The sequence below is a fragment of the Talpa europaea genome (assembly GCF_964194135.1).
Source record: "Talpa europaea genome assembly, chromosome: 4".
Lineage (NCBI taxonomy): Eukaryota > Metazoa > Chordata > Mammalia > Eulipotyphla > Talpidae > Talpa > Talpa europaea.
In genome coordinates this window covers 147149732-147165811 of record NC_140070.1, presented here as the reverse complement: position 1 = coordinate 147165811, position 16080 = coordinate 147149732, and the positions used below count along the sequence as shown (strand labels likewise).

At 72.5% G+C, this 16080-nt stretch overlaps 2 protein-coding genes across 2 annotated transcripts in view; one reads left to right on the top strand and one right to left on the bottom strand.

The window, feature by feature from the left end:
- Positions 1-1047: 1047 nt before the first annotated feature.
- On the top strand, positions 1048-9460 carry FTCD (formimidoyltransferase cyclodeaminase; the record flags this gene model as incomplete). Its single annotated transcript, XM_084232788.1, has 14 exons — positions 1048-1101; positions 1767-1950; positions 2504-2632; positions 3460-3548; positions 3622-3801; positions 4034-4171; positions 4242-4373; positions 5240-5301; positions 5687-5816; positions 5972-6133; positions 7811-7854; positions 7924-8062; positions 9038-9133; positions 9374-9460. 14 exons carry the CDS (start codon positions 1048-1050, stop codon positions 9458-9460), a joined length of 1626 nt encoding a protein of 541 aa, XP_084088914.1.
- Positions 9461-12594: 3134 nt separating this feature from the next.
- Positions 12595-16080, bottom strand: part of COL6A2 (collagen type VI alpha 2 chain) — a gene marked incomplete at its 5' end in the record, with an annotated part of 42444 nt that continues 38958 nt past the window's right edge. Inside the window, one exon of the mRNA XM_084232787.1 lies at positions 12595-13465. Within this exon, the coding sequence (XP_084088913.1) occupies positions 12867-13465 (599 nt within the window). The 3' untranslated portion in view covers positions 12595-12866. The remainder of the gene's footprint in view (positions 13466-16080) is intronic.

The following is a 16080-nucleotide window of genomic DNA, read 5'->3' as shown; positions in this document are numbered from 1 at the left end:
GGCACGAGGGAAGGAAAACGCGGACCCAACCCCCCCCCCCCCCCCCCCCCCGCCAGAAATCCCCGGCCCAGCAGAGCGGCAGGAGCACGGCCGGCCTGGGGGCTGCCCCCCACCTGCTGTTTGCGTGGGAGCGGAGGGAGGGGCCCCCAAGGGGCCAGCCTGCAGGGCACTCACCCCGGGCCGAGGCCCCTGCTGCCGCGACTTACTGGGGATGGCGGTGGGGGGCTGGCTCCCTGCGCCGCTCCCCACCGGGCGGGCCTCCGGCCCTGCTCCAGAGCCCCAGCGCACGACGACTCCAGACCCCCGAGTCCCCGCGCAGCCTCCCCGGGGTCCTCCCTCTTCCCCAGTTCCCCGAGGTCCAGAGGGCCCATGGTCAGGGCCACAGGGCCCCGTCCCGGCTGACCCCAGTGGAGGGTGTCTGGCCACTTCTCTGCTGTGGGCACTGGGGAGACTGTTGGGGTCTCTGGGCCAACCCCACAGTGGGCGGCCATCATCCCAGAACCCCACAGCCTGCCGCGGGCCTTGCTCACCTTGCTGCTGTGCGGGGCACCTCAGATGTGAGCACCCCAAAGGCTGCGTGGGGTCCGAGCCCCCGGGGGACGGCAGGGCGGCCTCCCCATCGGCGGGCCCCACAGAGCACGGAGGCGCAGGAGTCACTGCAACGTCCAGCCTGCGCTGGCCCAGCCTGCCCTGGTGGCCTCCGGAGCGCGGCGGGGGCTGCGTTGGGGGACGGCGCCCCTGGGGCCCCCAACCACTGCCGTCCTCCAGAGGCCCGGAAGCTCCGCTTTGACATGAAGTGACGCAGGCCAGAGGCCACCAGAGGTCACACGAAGGTCACGAGGACGAGTGGAGTCACCGGCCTGGTGCGGACTCCCCTCCCAGGGGCCGCCCCGCCACCTCCCCCGGAGCCCTCGCCAGCCTGCGGGCCGAGCTCCTCCCCGCCAGGTGTTTGCACAGCCGGGCCTCCTGCCCGAGCCGGTTAATGAGAAGCCGCCCGCATATAAAGGCCCTGGCGCCGGGGCGGCCGCTGCGGGCACCTGGAGCACCATGTCGCAGCTGGTGGAGTGCGTCCCCAACTTCTCGGAGGGGAACAACCAGGAGGTGAGCCCTGGGGCCGGCCAGGGCGGCACCAGGGGCTCCGGGCGAGCAGTAAGGGCGTGCGCGCTGAGGCTGGACGGGACGGCCGCCCACTGGTCCACAGGGACCTGGGCGGCGGGCGGGCAGGGTCCGGGGATACGTGAGGTGTGGGCAGATTCCTGGGCCTCTGGCATGGGGTTGGGGCCGCCAGCCCAGCCCTGCACCGTCCCCACGTCCCCACGAGGAGTGGCAGGCACGGCCGGGGCCCTGCCCGTTCGAGCTCTCCAAGGAGGACGGCCAGCCGCCCCTCGCCTGCTGGGAGCGCCGCAGGACATGCTTGTTCAAACTGGGGCACTGTGCTCCTGCCCTTCCCCTGGCCGTCGCCCATGGCTGGCTTCCCAGAGCGCCCCCAGCTCCCCAGTCCCCCATCCCGGGACCCCAGCCCCCCAGCCCCTGGCTCCAGGCTGTCCTGCTGCCTCAGAAGGCTCCAGGCCCTCAGGCCCCCATGCATTTGCCCCCGCTGGAGGCCATTGTGGGGGGGGCTGGCCCGACCCTCCGCCAGGGTCCCCTTCCTGGAGCCACCGACCCGCCCGGCTCTGCCGCTGCCTCGTCCCTCGGGGCGCTGCTCTCCCAAGGGCCCGCCCTGGGGGAGGGGCACGGCTGGCGTGACCTGACGGCAGCCCCCGCAGGTGATAGATGCCATCGCCCAGGCCGTGGCGCAGACCCCGGGCTGCACGCTGCTGGACGTGGACGCTGGCCCCTCCACCAACCGCACGGTCTACACCTTCGTGGGGCAGCCAGAGGATGTGGTGGAGGGGGCCCTCCGGGCCGCGCTGGTGGCCTCCCGGCTCATCGACATGAGCAGGCACAAAGGTGCGGTCGCCGAGGGCCCAGTGCCCTGGCCCTGTCCCCGGGCCTGCCGTCCACGGCAGAGTGCCCCGAGAGCCCCGGAAACAGAACTGCCAACAGCCCCAGAGCCAAACACGCTGCCGTGGCGGCCAGGGTCAAAGGTGGCGGCCATTGGAGCTGGGCAAAGGGCAGGGTCACGGGGCAGGCGGCCCAGGTGGTCTGGCTTTGGAGATAAGATAAAGGCTTGGCCCAGAGGGAGGGCGGCCGGGGCCGTGGGGGCACAGGGGAGGCCGGTGGGGGTGGGGGGCGGCTGTCTTGGGGGCCTGCCGACCACAGACCGCAGCGGAGGGTGAGGCTATTTATTGGTGGACGCCCTGGGCCCTGGCCTGGCGTGCAGCCCCGGAGGCTGGGGTGTGGGGCGGGCAAACCCGAGCATGGGCTGTGCTCTGGGGCCTGAGCGCTCAGGCCGCGCCCTCCGGGCTGCGGTCAGGGGAGCCGTGGGTGGGCGGGGAGGCGGGTGGGGCCTGAGCGCAGCCCGGCCTTGGGGACCTCCTTGACCCTCTCCGTTTCCCTGCAGGGGAGCACCCCCGGATGGGCGCCCTGGACGTGTGCCCCTTCATCCCGGTGAGGGGCGTCACCATGGCGCAGTGCGTGCTCTGTGCCGAGGCCTTCGGGCAGCGGCTGGCAGCGGAGCTGGGGGTGCCGGGTGAGCGCCCCGAGGCCCCATCTCACTCAGCTCCCATCAGCAGGGGGTGTGCTTGGCTCCTTGTGAAGCTCAGTGTTACCACCCTAAAACCTGCCAAGTGCGAACTCCGGGCCGCCTGCTCCAGACGGGAGCCCGGAGACCTGCTCGGCCCAGGCCACGCGTGCTGCTAACGCCCTGCAGCTTTTCCACCCAGACGGGAAAACCAGGCGGCCCAGACCCCACCCCCCGCCCCCGCGTGCCCCCCTCCTACCCCCGCCCCCCCACGCCCTGGGACAGGCTGGTGGGAGGGCCCCTTCGGCCCCTGGTGGACAGAGGAGAGGCGGGCCCAGGGTCCTCTCCGACGTTTCCTTCCGGGAGACAAGTCAGAGCAGGAGTCCAGCATGTGGGGGCTCTGGGTGCGCTTGTGGGCGTTGGGGTGCGCGTGGGGCTTGTGGGGCGCGGGGGAGCTCATGGAGCAGCCGCAGCACGCACCCCTGCCCCCAGAGCTCAGGAGTTTGTACCCCTTCCTCTGTGGTCCCAGTGAGGGTTGCATCTTAGGGAGACGTGGGCGCGCCAGTCCATCATCATCCCGTAGCGCCCGGTGCCTGTGACCCTGTGACAGCTTGTCGGGGCATCAGTGTGGGGGGCTGGCAGGCCAGGCGCTGCGCCTGGGGGGCTGGGTGGGCCTGGCCGTGCCGCGTGCCCATCGGGGACCCCCACATGCTCCCATGGCCCGCACGTAGCTGTGCCCCAGTGGGGTGCGGCCGCCGAGGTCTGTCCCTGGGCTGAGGCTGGTCGGAGGGCCCGTCTCCCCACCCGGGACAGCTGACCGGCCGGGCCCCCCACAGTGTACCTCTACGGCGAGGCCGCGAGGACCGCCAGCCGCCGGACGCTGCCAGCCATCCGGGCCGGGGAGTACGAGGCTCTCCCCGAGAAGGTGCGTGTCCTTCCCACCCCCGGCTGGGGGCCCTTCCCAGGAGACAGCTCACCTGGGTGCGTCCCCCCCGCAGCTCCAGAAGGCTGAGTGGGCGCCGGACTTTGGGCCCAGCTCCTTCGTGCCCAGCTGGGGGGCCACCGTGACAGGGGCGCGGAAGTTCCTCATCGCCTTCAACATCAACCTGCTGAGCACCAAGGAGCAGGCCCACCGCATCGCGCTCAACCTGCGGGAGCAGGGCCGCGGGAAGGACCAGGTGCGCGGGCCGGGCCGGGCGGCACGGGGTCGGCGTGGGGATCGGGGAGCAGCTGCTCTCACGGATGTTCCCCGCGGAGCACACAGGCCACGCGAGCTGCTAACACCCTGCAGCGTTTCCCCCCAGGCAGGAAAACCAGGCGGCCCGTGCCCCTCCCACCCCCGCCCCCTCCTGCCCCCGATGCCCTGGCGCCAGGGGCGGGGCCGGCACTGGACAGCCTCTCCCTTTGCAGCCGGGACGTCTAAAGAAGGTTCAGGGCATCGGCTGGTACCTGGATGAGAAAAACCTGGCTCAGGTGTCCACCAACCTCCTGGACTTTGAGGTCACGCCGCTGCACACGGTCTACGAGGAGACCTGCAGAGAGGCCCGGGTGAGCAGGGCAGCCGCCCCCGCCCCTCCCGGCCTCCTCGGGCCAGCGCCCAGCACTGTCGCCTCTGCAGGAGCTGAGCCTCCCGGTGGTGGGCTCGCAGCTGGTGGGCCTGGTGCCCCTGAAGGCCCTGCTGGACGCGGCCGCCTTCTACTGCGAGAGGGACAACCTGTTCATCCTGGAGGAGGAGCACCGGCTCCGCCTGGTGGGCGCTGCTCCCGAGGGGCCTGGGTGCGGGGCGCCCACTCGGGCCTGGCTCCCGTCCACGACCAGGTCGCCGGCCCTCGCGACCTGGCCACCCTCAGGGGCACAGGCGGCTCTGCGCTGCGCTCCTGGGCCAGACGTGGCAGCCCCCGCCGCCCCCCCCCCCGCCGCCCGCTCCTGGCTGACCCTTGGTCTGGCTGTGAAGACCCGTCCTTGTCCTTCCGTCTTTTTTTCCTGAAAGCTCCGAGGGGCTGGGGGCCGCAGCCTCTCCGGTGGCCGGTGTGTGTGTGGAGGTGCCTGGTCTCTGGAACTCAATCTGGGGTGCCCCACAAGTGCCTGCGGCTGGCTGGAGGGGCTGGGGTCCTCACCCAAGACCTCGTGTCGCCGCGCCCCATCCACCCAGGGCAGCCCGCTTAGCACCCGCAAGACAGAGCCTTTCTAGTCCACCCAGAGGGAGGGCAGCCCTGGGGAGTGCCCCACCGCCCCCCACTTCGCCCTTGGAGGGCTCCCCTCCACCCAGGGTCGGTGGCCCCACCGGGCCCAGCCCTGCGCCACTGCGAGCTGCACCTGTCCAGCTCTCCGGCCTGCTGGCTGGGCTGATGCCGTCCACTGGCCACCTGGCCGCGGGCGGCCCGCAGGCACCAGGTCTGCTGCTCCAGTGGCTGCGGCGCCTCCAAATGGCCTCTGGGCGTCTCCGGGCAGAGGGCCCATCTGGGCGGGCTGCTCGGCTTTCCCCGAGGCGCTGCTGGCTGCATGGGCCCAACACTTGTGGGTCCTCCGGCTTGAGTGGACGCCTCGGTGGCTCTCCCGGGGCGGTGGGGAGGGCCCCACCCAGGCTGGGCAGGCTGGTCACCGAGGCCTTTCCAGGTGGTGAGCCGGCTGGGCCTGGACTCCCTGTCCCCCTTCAACCCCAAGGAGAGGATCATCGAGTGAGCATCGCCCTCCGCCCCAGCAGCCCTGCCCACTCCCCCCAGCTCCTCAGGCCCTTGTCCCCACCAGCCAGGGTGCCTGGCCAGGCCTGGGGTGCCCACCAGGGTCCTGCTCTGTCCTCCCTCGGGCTCCTGGGTGGGGATGGCAGCGTCCACTGCGGCCAGGCCTGCTGTTGAGGGGTCCCCACCTCCACTGTCAAGAGGTGGGGATGCTGGGAGGGCAGCCTGGAGTCAGGGACAAGGGTCCAAGCTGACCTCACTTTCACAGCCTGGCAGTGCTACCCCAAGGCCCAGACCCAGAGCCCCAAGACCCTGCCCCCACCCCCCACTGCCCAGGATCCGCCCCTGTTCTCACCCGTGACCCCAACGAGCTGCCACCCCCCAGATACCTGGTCTCCGACCAAAGACCTGGGCAGAGCCTGGTGGACAAGCCCCTGGGCGCCTTCATTCGGGAGGTGGGAGCTCGCTCAGCAGCCCCGGGTGGGGGCTCCGTGGCAGCGGCCAGTGCGGCCATGGTGAGCACAGGCCAGGGACGGAGGGGCTCGGGGTGGGGGGCGGGTGCAGGGCCAGGGACGGAGGGCCCGGGGGTGGGGGTGGGCTCAGGGCTGGGGCAGGTGGGACGGTGTCGCGGCCTGCGGTCAGCCCGCCCCATGCAGCCCCCTCTCTCCAGGGTGCCGCACTGGCCTCCATGGCTGGACTGATGACCTATGGCCGGCGCCAGTTTGAGCACCTGGACGCGACCATGCGGCGCCTGATCCCTCCTTTCCACGCAGCCTTGGCTGAGCTGACCCAGGCAGTGGATGCCGACGCCCGGGCCTTCGAGGCTTACCTGGTGAGTGTGCTGGGGCCTCTGGCCACACGGCGCTGGGCAGGAGCGAGGGTGGTCAGCAGGCGGGGGGCCCACATGGGGGAGCTGAGCCGGGGCTACAGGGAGCAGGCTGCCGGCTTGGGGCTGCAGACACCTGGAGGTGGACACTGGGCGGCCAGGGGCAGGGCTGTGGCCTGGCTGCTGACCGTGGACACCAGGTGGCTCGGGGGATGTGGGTTGGCCGCTGCTGGCCCCTCCCCTGCCGAGTGAGGGTCTGCGCTAAGTCATGTGTGGGCCAGGGTGGGAGAGGCCTCCGGGGTGGGCCAGGCCCAGGCGCCTCCCCAGTACCCTCTGAGCCCCACAGATGGGCGGGCACGAGACCCGCCGGCGCACAGGTGGGCAGGGCAGCAGACGTAGTTGCAGCGAAGCAGGAGCTGGGCCTGCAGCTTGGGATCTCCTGGGATCCGTGGCAGGCAGGACCAGGCAGCAGCCGGGCCAGAGAGCTGCAGCAAGGCGGGAGGTACCGGGAATGGCTCCAGGAGGTATGAGGGCGGGGGTAGGGCAGGTGCCAGCGTCCCTCTGGCCTTCTTTCCTGGGCCCGCTGGGGGTCCACTCATCGGGGATCTGCTGCCCCCTCCTTCCCTGGCCCTCCGTGGACGCGGCAGCCTCTCAAATGGATGCAGAGCCCGGCTGCCCCTGTGCAGGTCGCGGGGAGCCTCGGGGGCTCAGAGTGCACGGGACATGTGGGGACCGCTCCGTCGCCGGACAGGGGCTGAGGTTCTCTGAAGGGCCCGCCCTGGCCCTGGGCGGGAGTCTGAGCAGCTGTTCCCGGCGGGACCGGCTGGGCCGTCCTGTCTCCCACCCGAGGGAGGCGGAGCTGTTTCAGTGGCTTGCGCCTTCTCTCCAGGCCCTTTCTGGTCACTGGCCCTACCGTCGGAGGGGCTCCCCGCTCTCCCCCCTGCTGCATCTGCTGCCCGGCCAGCTGGGTCAGGAGGGCACAGGCAGTCGTGAGCGCCTGGGGTCTGGGAGGAGCCCAGAGCAGAGGGGCAGATGGGGGTGGGGAGCAGGCGCTGAGGCGAGGCAGGGAGAGGGATGCGCCTGGGGAAGGGACAGCAGGCGAGCAGCTGAGCCCGCCAGCAGACCCCCCTCCGCCGGCCAGCACGCTGCTCCGGCCTGTGGGCGACTGGAGATGGCCCCTCCCCAAGGGCAGCTGTTGTCCTGCACCAAGGACCTGGCAATTCCCTGGGGGAGGAACGGCCACGGCGAACTTCACCCCGAACCAGCAGGGAGCCCGGTTGACAGGCGTCCTGGCGGTGGACGGCAGAGGGGGGCACCCGTGACGTCTGCCCAGGGGCCCAGCTGCAGGTGCCCCCAGAGCTGTGGCAGACCCCAGAGGGCCCGCGGCCCCAGGAGGGCGTGGATGGCGTCAGTGGTGGAGACTGGGTTGGGGGCCCGGCCGCACCCACGGGCGGCCGCTGGGAGGACTGAGTGGAGACTTGGCCAAACCTACCAAAGCTCTTGGGTGCCCGCACCTGCGCTGCCCCGGGTGCGCCTGGGACAGGACCCTGGGCGGCGCGGACAGCAGGACCCAGGGGTGGGGCTCGGGGTGCACCTTCCTGCGCCTCAGCGCCCCGCGGCCCCGAAGCAGCCTGTGCCCCGCGCGAGGTCGCTGACCGAGGGGGCGGGTGTTCTTTCTGGCAGGAAGCCATGAAGCTGCCCAAGAACACGCCTGAGGAGAGGGACAGGTGAGCACAGGCGGGTGGTGCGCCGGGCGGGTGTCGAGACGCTGAGGGCTCCCGCGGCAACCCCTGCAGGCGGGCGGCGGCCCTGCAGGAGGGCCTGCGGCGGGCGGTGGCGGTGCCCCTGGCGCTGGCGGAGACCGTGGCCTCGCTGTGGCCGGCGCTGCAGGAGCTGGCCCTGGACGCCAACCTGGCCTGCCGGTCCGACCTGCAGGTAGGCGGCGGCTGCGGGCGGGCGGGCGGCGGGTTTGGCCCTCGGGGCCCTGATCAGCCCCGCCCGGGCCTGTGTCTCAGCTGCGCCGGCGGCCCTTGGGGCTCCGGGTGCCCCCGCCGCGCCGCACCCGGGCGGGCCTCAGCCCCAGCCCCCGCACCCCACACCCTGGCGCCCGCCGGCCCCAGGCCGCCCTGCCGGGCCGCGGGGCTTTGGCCGAGGCCGGGGTCTGTGTCCGGTCCCGAGGGCCAGGGGCGGCGGCCCCTCCCGGGCGGCGGCCCCGCTGACCCCCGCGGCACCCGCCGAGGCCGCGCGCCGGCTGTGCGGGCGCCCCTGGCCGGGCCTGGGCCCGGGCGCCTCTGCGGGCAGGACCGCGCTGCGCGGGCTGGGCGGGGCGCGCGGCCGGCGGCCGGCGGCGGGCGGCGGGCGGGGGGCGGGGGGCGGGGGGCGGGGGGCGGGGGGCGGGGGGCCTGCCCGCGTCCTCCAGGGGCGCCCCAGCCTCCCTCCCGCGCCCGGCCGAGGCCGCCGGACCCCGGCTGCGCTGGGGCTGCTGCTGCCCGGGCTGCGCGGGGGGCGTGGCGGGCGTGGGCGTGGCGGGGCGTGGCGGGGGCGGGGCGTGGCGGGCGTGGCAGGGGCGGGGCGTGGCGGGCGTGGGCGTGACTGGCGGGCGTGGGTGGCGGGCATGGGCGTGGCATGGGCGTGGCATGGGCGTGGCGGGGGCGTGGCGGGCGGGCGGGCCTGGGGTGGCGGGCCTGGGCGTGACGGGGGCGTGACGGGGGCGTGGCGGGCGGGCGGGCGTGGGGTGGCGGGCGTGGGCGTGGCGGGGGCGTGACTGGCGGATGGGGGCGTGGCGGGGGCGTGACTGGCGGGCGTGACTGGCGGGCGTGGCGGGGCGTGCCGTGGCGTGGCGTGGGCGGGGCGGGGCGGGGCGGGGCGGGCGGGCGGGGCGCGGAGCCAGGCCCTGCCCGTGCCGCGCAGGTGGCGGCCAAGGCCCTGGAGACGGGCGTGTTCGGCGCGCACTTCAACGTGCTCATCAACCTGAAGGACGTCACGGACGAGGCGTTCAAGGCCCAGGTGAGCCGCTGTGCCCGGACGGCCGGGCGCGGTCAGCACGGCGCACCCCGAGCCCTGCCTGCGCCAGCCGGCGAGCCCCCACCCGCGCTGCCCCCCGGCCGGCGGCCCTGCCTGGCGCTGGGGCGGGCATCCCGGGAGGGCGGGCGCAGCCGGGGCCCCCGCAGGCCGGGACAGCGAGAGGGGCCTCCGGCGCGGTGGCAGGGTGGCCGGGGTCAGGAGCTGACCGGCTGTGTCCGCCAGGTCCGCCAGCGCATCTCCAGCCTCCTGCAGGAAGCCAAGACCCAGGCGGCGCTGGTGCTGGACCGCCTGGAGGCCCGGCAGGACTGAGGCGGGAGGCCCCTGGCACCCGTCCCCACAGCCCGCTCACCCGGCGGGACTCCGCGCCCCGGAGCTGGTGGCCGGGCCTGTGTCAGCGTCCACCTCCAGTAAAGTGCCAGCAACGGCGCCTGTGTCATGTGCTTGGATGGGGGAAACCGGCCACGCTGGGTGACCGGGACCCCAGCTCCGGGGTGGCCAGCGTCTCAGGCGGGGATCCTGGGCAGCGCGGCCCTGGGGCCGGCACGGGGCAGAACCCGCAGGAGCGTCAGCAGCCCGCATGGCCGGTGGGCCTGGGGGGCAGCGAGGTGTGTGTGGGGGAGAGACTGGGAGGGACAAGGGAGGAGGGAGTCGGGGGGAGGCTGGCTCAGACCCTGCGGCGGCAGCAGTGGGCACAGAGCAGGTTTCTGCGACTCCAGCAGGCGGGGTGAGAAGCGTCCTGAGCCCTCGGGGGCTTTTCAGGCCTTTGTTGGGATTTGCCAGGCACACGCAGGCAGGGGTGCCGGGGGGCCAGAGGCTGGCAGGCTCCCAGCCCCCCGCAAGTCTTCACTCCTTCTGGGCTCCCCGGCCTTCTCTGGCGGTCTCTGCTGCTCCCGCGGTTCTGCTCTCAGCTCCCGCGGGCGTCCCCGGGACGCCGCCCTTCAAAGCCCCGTCTCAGCCCAGGTGAATCCCATCTGCACACGCCCACACCCGCTCCAGGTGCCGCCATCGGGCGTGCATTCGGGACCGCAGGGATCCCTCATCCACCCTGATGGCGGGAGGGCAGGAAAGCCTGATGCCTTTTCACTTACCCCACAGACCCCAAGTCCTGGCCTGCAGGGCAGAGCATCGCCCCGGGGTGGGGGTAGGCTGCGGCACCCTGAATTCCCCCAGGGTGGAGGCCAGCCGAAGGGGCCCCGCAGAGGGGCTGAGGGCCCGGGGAGGGGTGGGCCTCCCCAGTGTCCTGTCCACCGACGTGAGGCAAAACTGCCACGTGAGCTGAGCCTGGGGCACAGCCAGCGAGAGGATTCATGGGGCGCCCCCGGGGGGAGGTGCGGCTGCCAGCGCCTGGCTCGGGGCTCAGCAAGCGCCGGCGGGGAAGTCCCTCATCACCACCCAGGTCTCCAGACTCTGTGAACCTACTCCAGGTGAACCTACTTTTTTTTTTTTTTTTTTAAAGATTTATTTACTTATTTATACAAGCACTGGGTACGGTCAGAAGCGCGGGAGGGTGAGAGGATTCACCAGAGCCAGAGCGGGGAGCAGAGCAGGCAGAAGGACCGAAGGACACTGCTGCGGGGAGCAGCGGGCGGCAGGAGAGGTCTGCGCGCCATGCGGGACCCTCCTCCGGTGGCCGGGGAGCAGCCGGGGATCGAACCGGCGCCGCAGAGGCCGCGGGCAGCCTCGCCAGCCAGCGCTCAGCCGCCGCGCCCCCGGGGAGGCCCCAAAGATTTATTTTATTTATTTACACATACGAGAACTGGGGTGCAGGCCAGAGGTGTGGGCCCAGGTGAACCTACTTTTTAGCGTCCCCTTTCCTCAGGGACTTCTGGGAGCTGCGCCTCCCTGCTGGTGCCCCCCCCCCCCCCGAAAAGACCGCTGTGGCCGCAGCTGCACTTTGGAATCTTTCCTTCCACGTCCGCCGGCCAGGGCCAGGGCAGCCAGGCCCGCTGGGGTCCCCGTCCAGGCGCCGTGTGGGCGCAGCGGGGGATGCGGCGGCGGGACAGGCGCGGGGAGGCGCGGTGCCGGCAGGTGGGGTCGCCGTGCCACAGGACTCTGCGCGCTGACCCTGCCCGGCCGGAGGCCCCGGCCAGGGATGGAAGCCCTGTGGCTTGCGGGACGGCTCCGTTTCCCCCATTTGCCCGCGATGCGCCGGGCGGGGCAGGCGCTCCTGGGCCCGGGCGCAATCCCTCCCGCGTCTCCTCCGTTGTGGTCCGCGTGGCTGCTCCGGGGACCGCCTCCCCGCCTCCCCGCCTCCCCGCAGGGGTTGCCCCGTGGTGTGTGAACTTGCGGTCAGCGGCTCCTTGGCGGCGGGTTAGAAACGCTTCCCGCACACCGGAGCGAGGACGCGCCCCCGCCCCGTCCCCGCCACCTGCACGGGGACGACCCCCAGGGTCCGGAGACCCCGCTGGCCAAGGCCGGGAAGGGGCCACAGAGCCTGGGCGGTCGGGCGGAGCAGGGCGGGAAGGGCGGGAAGCCCTCTGGGCGCGGGGCTCCGGGGGTGCAGGTTTGGGGGCTGGGGTTTGACAGCAGCGGGGCTAGACCTGGCTGACTGAGAAGCGAGGAGGGCCGCCCTCTCTAGTTGCGGCTCATGCGGGCGCCCAGCAGCTGCGCGAGGGGGCTCCCGCCCAGGAGGGCACTGGGGGCCGAGTCCCACCCTCCCCTTCCGTCAGCTGCGCCAGATGGACGAGCCCCGCAGACCCCTGTCCGCTGTCCCGCGCGGCCCCTTGAGGGGCGCAGCCCGTGGCAGGCCCGTGCCGGTCGGTCCTCGGCACCGGGCTGGCGCCACAGCCGTTGGCCCCGCTGGCCTCCTGGGCTCTGGCTTCCTAGAGCCGGGGCCCTCACGGGGCGCTCACGGCTCTCATTTTGCCACGCCCTGCTTCAGAGGGAGACGCTTGGTAGAAGCCCCCAGCAGCGGGAGTCCTGTCCCCAGGGGAAGGGTCGCTTGTTCCCGCTGAGCTGTGTCCCTGACGCTGAAGGCCCCCGAGGGGACCCCCTCAGAGGCTGTCCTGGCAGATGTGGGGGAGGGTGGGGGAGGGAGCAGGACAGAGGCCTGAACCCCTGGGCGGGTGCCCTCGAGGGGCATCTGGGTGGCTCTGGAGCCCCTCCCCAGGCTAACACTTGCCTGGGTGCACGGGGCACCTCTGTGGACACTGGCCCGTGGCTTGCTATGGCACCTCCCAGAGGCTGAACCCCCAGCCACTGCGGGGACCAGAGAAAGCAGCTGCCCCTCTCCCAGCCGGAAACACCCTCACTAGACATCGCGAAGGCGCCAGACTCAGGAGGGGCGTGTGTTAGTCCTGCGCTTCGTTTCCAGCCCGGGGCCGCTGGCGGGACTGTCAGCGCTGCCCGCACCGCCGGGCGCCCGGGGCAGGGTCCTAGCCCCGCGGGTGCCCCTTCCCCGGGGAGGGGTCCCCAAGGCATGGAGGCTGGGAGAAGCGGGCGGTCAAAGCCTTTATTGGGTCTAGGGACGGGCGCACGGGGCCTGCGCGCACAGCTGAGTCTGCCCGGTGCGAGCCCCGCTGGCGAGGCCGAGGCGCCCCAGCATGCCTGGGAGGCGGGGGCGCCGGCTCCTGCGGGCACCGCGGGGAGGTGCGCCGGGGTGCGGGGCCTGCAGTGCTGCGGGTGGGAGAGGAGGTGGGGGGCTGGGCGGCCAGGGAGCCGGGTTGGGGTCCCACCGCCTGGAGGAGACAGGGCCCCGTGGCAGCACGCCGCGGCGCTAGCAGATCCAGCGGATGAACCTGTCGAAGAAGCCGGGCTGCGCCAGGCTGTCGTAGTCCTTCTCGCGGAAGACGGCGGTCGCGTCGCCCAGGCTGATCTTGGCCAGCACGTCGGCGTCCACGTCGCCGCCCACGGCCACCACGGTGGGCACCACGTTCTCCTTGCGCATGGAGTGCACCGCCTCCTCCAGGCTGTCGTTGCCCGTGACGCCGTCCGTGAGGAACACGAAGGACAGCTCCGCGTGCCTGCGCGCCCCGGCCGGCTGGCGGCGCACCACGTGGTTGATGGCGTGCACGATGCCCGCGCCCACGTGCGAGAAGGAGTTGAGGTAGCGCGTGTTCTCCAGCGCCGCCTGGATGGCCGTCAGGTTGAAGGTCAGCGGGAAGGCCAGCTGCTGCTCCAGCGGGCCCCCAAACTGCAGCAGGGCCACGCGCGCGTTGAGCGGGTCGTCGTCCCTGCGCGCCAGCGTCAGCTCCCGGGACACCTCTTCCACGAAGCGCCGCGCCTTGAGGAAGTTCTGCTCGCCCAGCCGCTCGGAGCCGTCCAGCAGGAACACGATGTCCACTGGCCGCTGCGTGCACTGGGCGACCGACAGCTCTGCAGGAAGGGGCGGGGCCAGGTGAACCCCACCCCGCCTCGCCCGTGGGATTCCGCCGCTCCCAGGCCCGGCCACGCCCCAGGTCACAGCCAAGGTGTGGCTGGGGCCACAGCCCCTCCCACCCTAGGGTGCCCCCATACCATGCCCGCAGGCACCACCCCTCTATGAAGGCCCTCCCTGGCCATCACCCCAGGCCGCCCCCGGGCTGTGCCTCGAGCCCTCTCCCCACTAGCAGCTTCCTGCCTGCCTCGCACTGAGACACCTTCGGGGCTCCCCCAGGGCTGGAGGCAGAGGCAATGCTCCCAACCCCGGCACATCTCTGCCCACAGCGTCTCCAAGCCCCCCTGGGTGCCTCCCCATGCCCTCACCTGGCCCAGAGGCCCTCCCTATGCCAGGGCACAGGGCTGTCCCCCGACCTGTGATGTCAAGATGACAGGAAGACCACCTCCTGCCAGGCCCCAGGAGGGCCATGCTGGCAGGGCCCCGAGGGCAGTGGGGGCAGCAGGCACACCCCTGCAGCAGCCGCTGTTACCACGAGACCCCGCCCCTGGGTGGTCACCTGTCTGGACAGAAGCCACGAGGCTGCAGCCAGGGGTGAGGCCAGGCCTGGGCAGGGCAGGTGCCAGGCACTGCCTGAAAACCCACACCCGCCACACGCGGGGCCGCGGTGTGCCGAGGGCCACGAGGCGGGACAGCAGCTGGCCCTCGCCCGCAGCGTGAACCCCAGCTCTGGAGGCTGCGCAGGGGTGGGTGCCTGGGATCGCCCCCGCAGGCCATGGCCCCTCCTGGAGCGGGCAGGCGCGTGCTCTGCTCACCCCAGCCGGCCGGGGCGCGGGGTCCCATGGGGAACCAGGCTCTGGACCTGCACCAGCGCCGCCCTCCCCCCCCCCCCCCCCCCGCAGCCTGATGGCCGCCCGAGCCCCGCCTTTCGTAGGGCACCCCGAGGCGCACGGCCCCACACGCCCCGGGAGCGTGGCGGGCAGGCAGGCTCTGCAGAACTGTCTTTAATGAGCTTATCCGCGACTGTAGCTTATTTGGGCGCTGGCTCGCGGCCCCACCGGCCCCACCGCCCCATCCGCAGCCCGTGGTCCGAGTCCTGCGCCGGGGTACGGGTGCAGGGAGTTCCTCAACGCGTCAGCTTGGGGAGGACAAAAGTGCTTCAGCGCTCACCCTGGCAACCGTCAAAGGTGAAGCCAGGAGTTCGGGGGTCATTTAGAGGCGGTGAGTGCTCCTGAGGGCCCTTCCCCCACCGCTGCTGTGGCTTTTGTGGCTAATGGGCGCCCCGACGTCCCCCAGAGCCAGGTGAAGTGTGGCCGCCTGCCCCCAGATGCCAGCATCCCGGACCCGGGACTGAAGGGACCCTATGAAGCCAAAAGGACTTGGCGGCTGAGATCAAACGCCCAACCTGGGGGCAGTACGCTGCTGAGCGTCCACCCGACCCTGAAGGCCAGTGTCCTCGGGAGGGGAGGGGCCGGGGCGAAGGAGCAGAGACCGGCAGGACGGCAGGAAGGCCCGCTGGCCTCCCCGCCTGTGGGCGACACCTGGGGCTTGAGCCGTGACCGTGGCCCCCAGGCGGAGCCCAGGCCCTGGGTGGCGCGGGGAGAGGGGCAGCCCCGGCGGTGGCTTCAGCAGAGGGCCAGCGCTGCCCCGGACACCCCCACGATGTCCCTGTGCACCAGCTTAAAGGTGTCAACAAACAGGTCCGTCCAGTCCTGCCGCTCGCCGCCCGTGGCAAACTTGGCCCGCTCGGCGGTGTAGACCAGCAAGGCCACCAGCCTGGAGTAGGTGGCCGGGTCCTGCGTGAGCTCGGTGGCGTTTAGCAACTGCTGGACCAGGGGCACGGTCGTGGGGAAGGAGGCGTCCGGGCCCTCTTCCGTGCGGAGGAAGGCGACCGGGGGCTCGCCAGGCCACGCGCCATCTGCGGGGCATCCAGAGAAGGCCTTAGGGACCCCGCTGGCCCAGCGACCTCCAGAGGCGCGAGGCCCAGCCGCGCAGGGGCGGAGGCTCGGCCGGGGCTGGAAGGGCAGGTGTGGCAGCGCCGCGCCGTCCGTGCGGTGCCCGAGCTAAGGGCCTTGGGAGCCAGCAGCGGAGGTTTTCGGGGGCCTCTCCCTCTGGCTGTGGTCCTGAGGCTCAGGGGCGGCCAGGCCACCACCAGGCCAGCTCCCGCTGGACCCTGGGAGGCCAGCGTGCCCCTCACTCCAGCACCAGTGCGTCACAAGGCCGGAAGGACAGCCCAGACCTGCTGTGGCCGCAGAGCCGCGTGTGGCACTAGCAGCTGGGCCCCTGCCCTGGGGACGACCCCGCGGGGGCACGGGGGCTGGAGGCCGGCTCTCCATGGAAATAGTGGGCGTGGGCGGGGCAGCCTGCCACAGATGAGAGGCGAGGGCCCTCCAGGCGGGAGGCCGGCCCCCAGCCCACTCCCATGAAGACCCAGGCAGCTGGGGGTGGGCCCGGCTGAGGCCCCGTCATAGGCAGCTCCCCCGAGAAGCGCTGCACCTGGTCAGGGTGGGAGGCCACTGGCACCAGACTGGGGCGCTCTGCTCTCCAGGCGCCGAGGTGAGTGTGGCGTTTCAAGGCCCGTGACTGGGCAGCCAAGGTCCACTGGGTGCTGCCA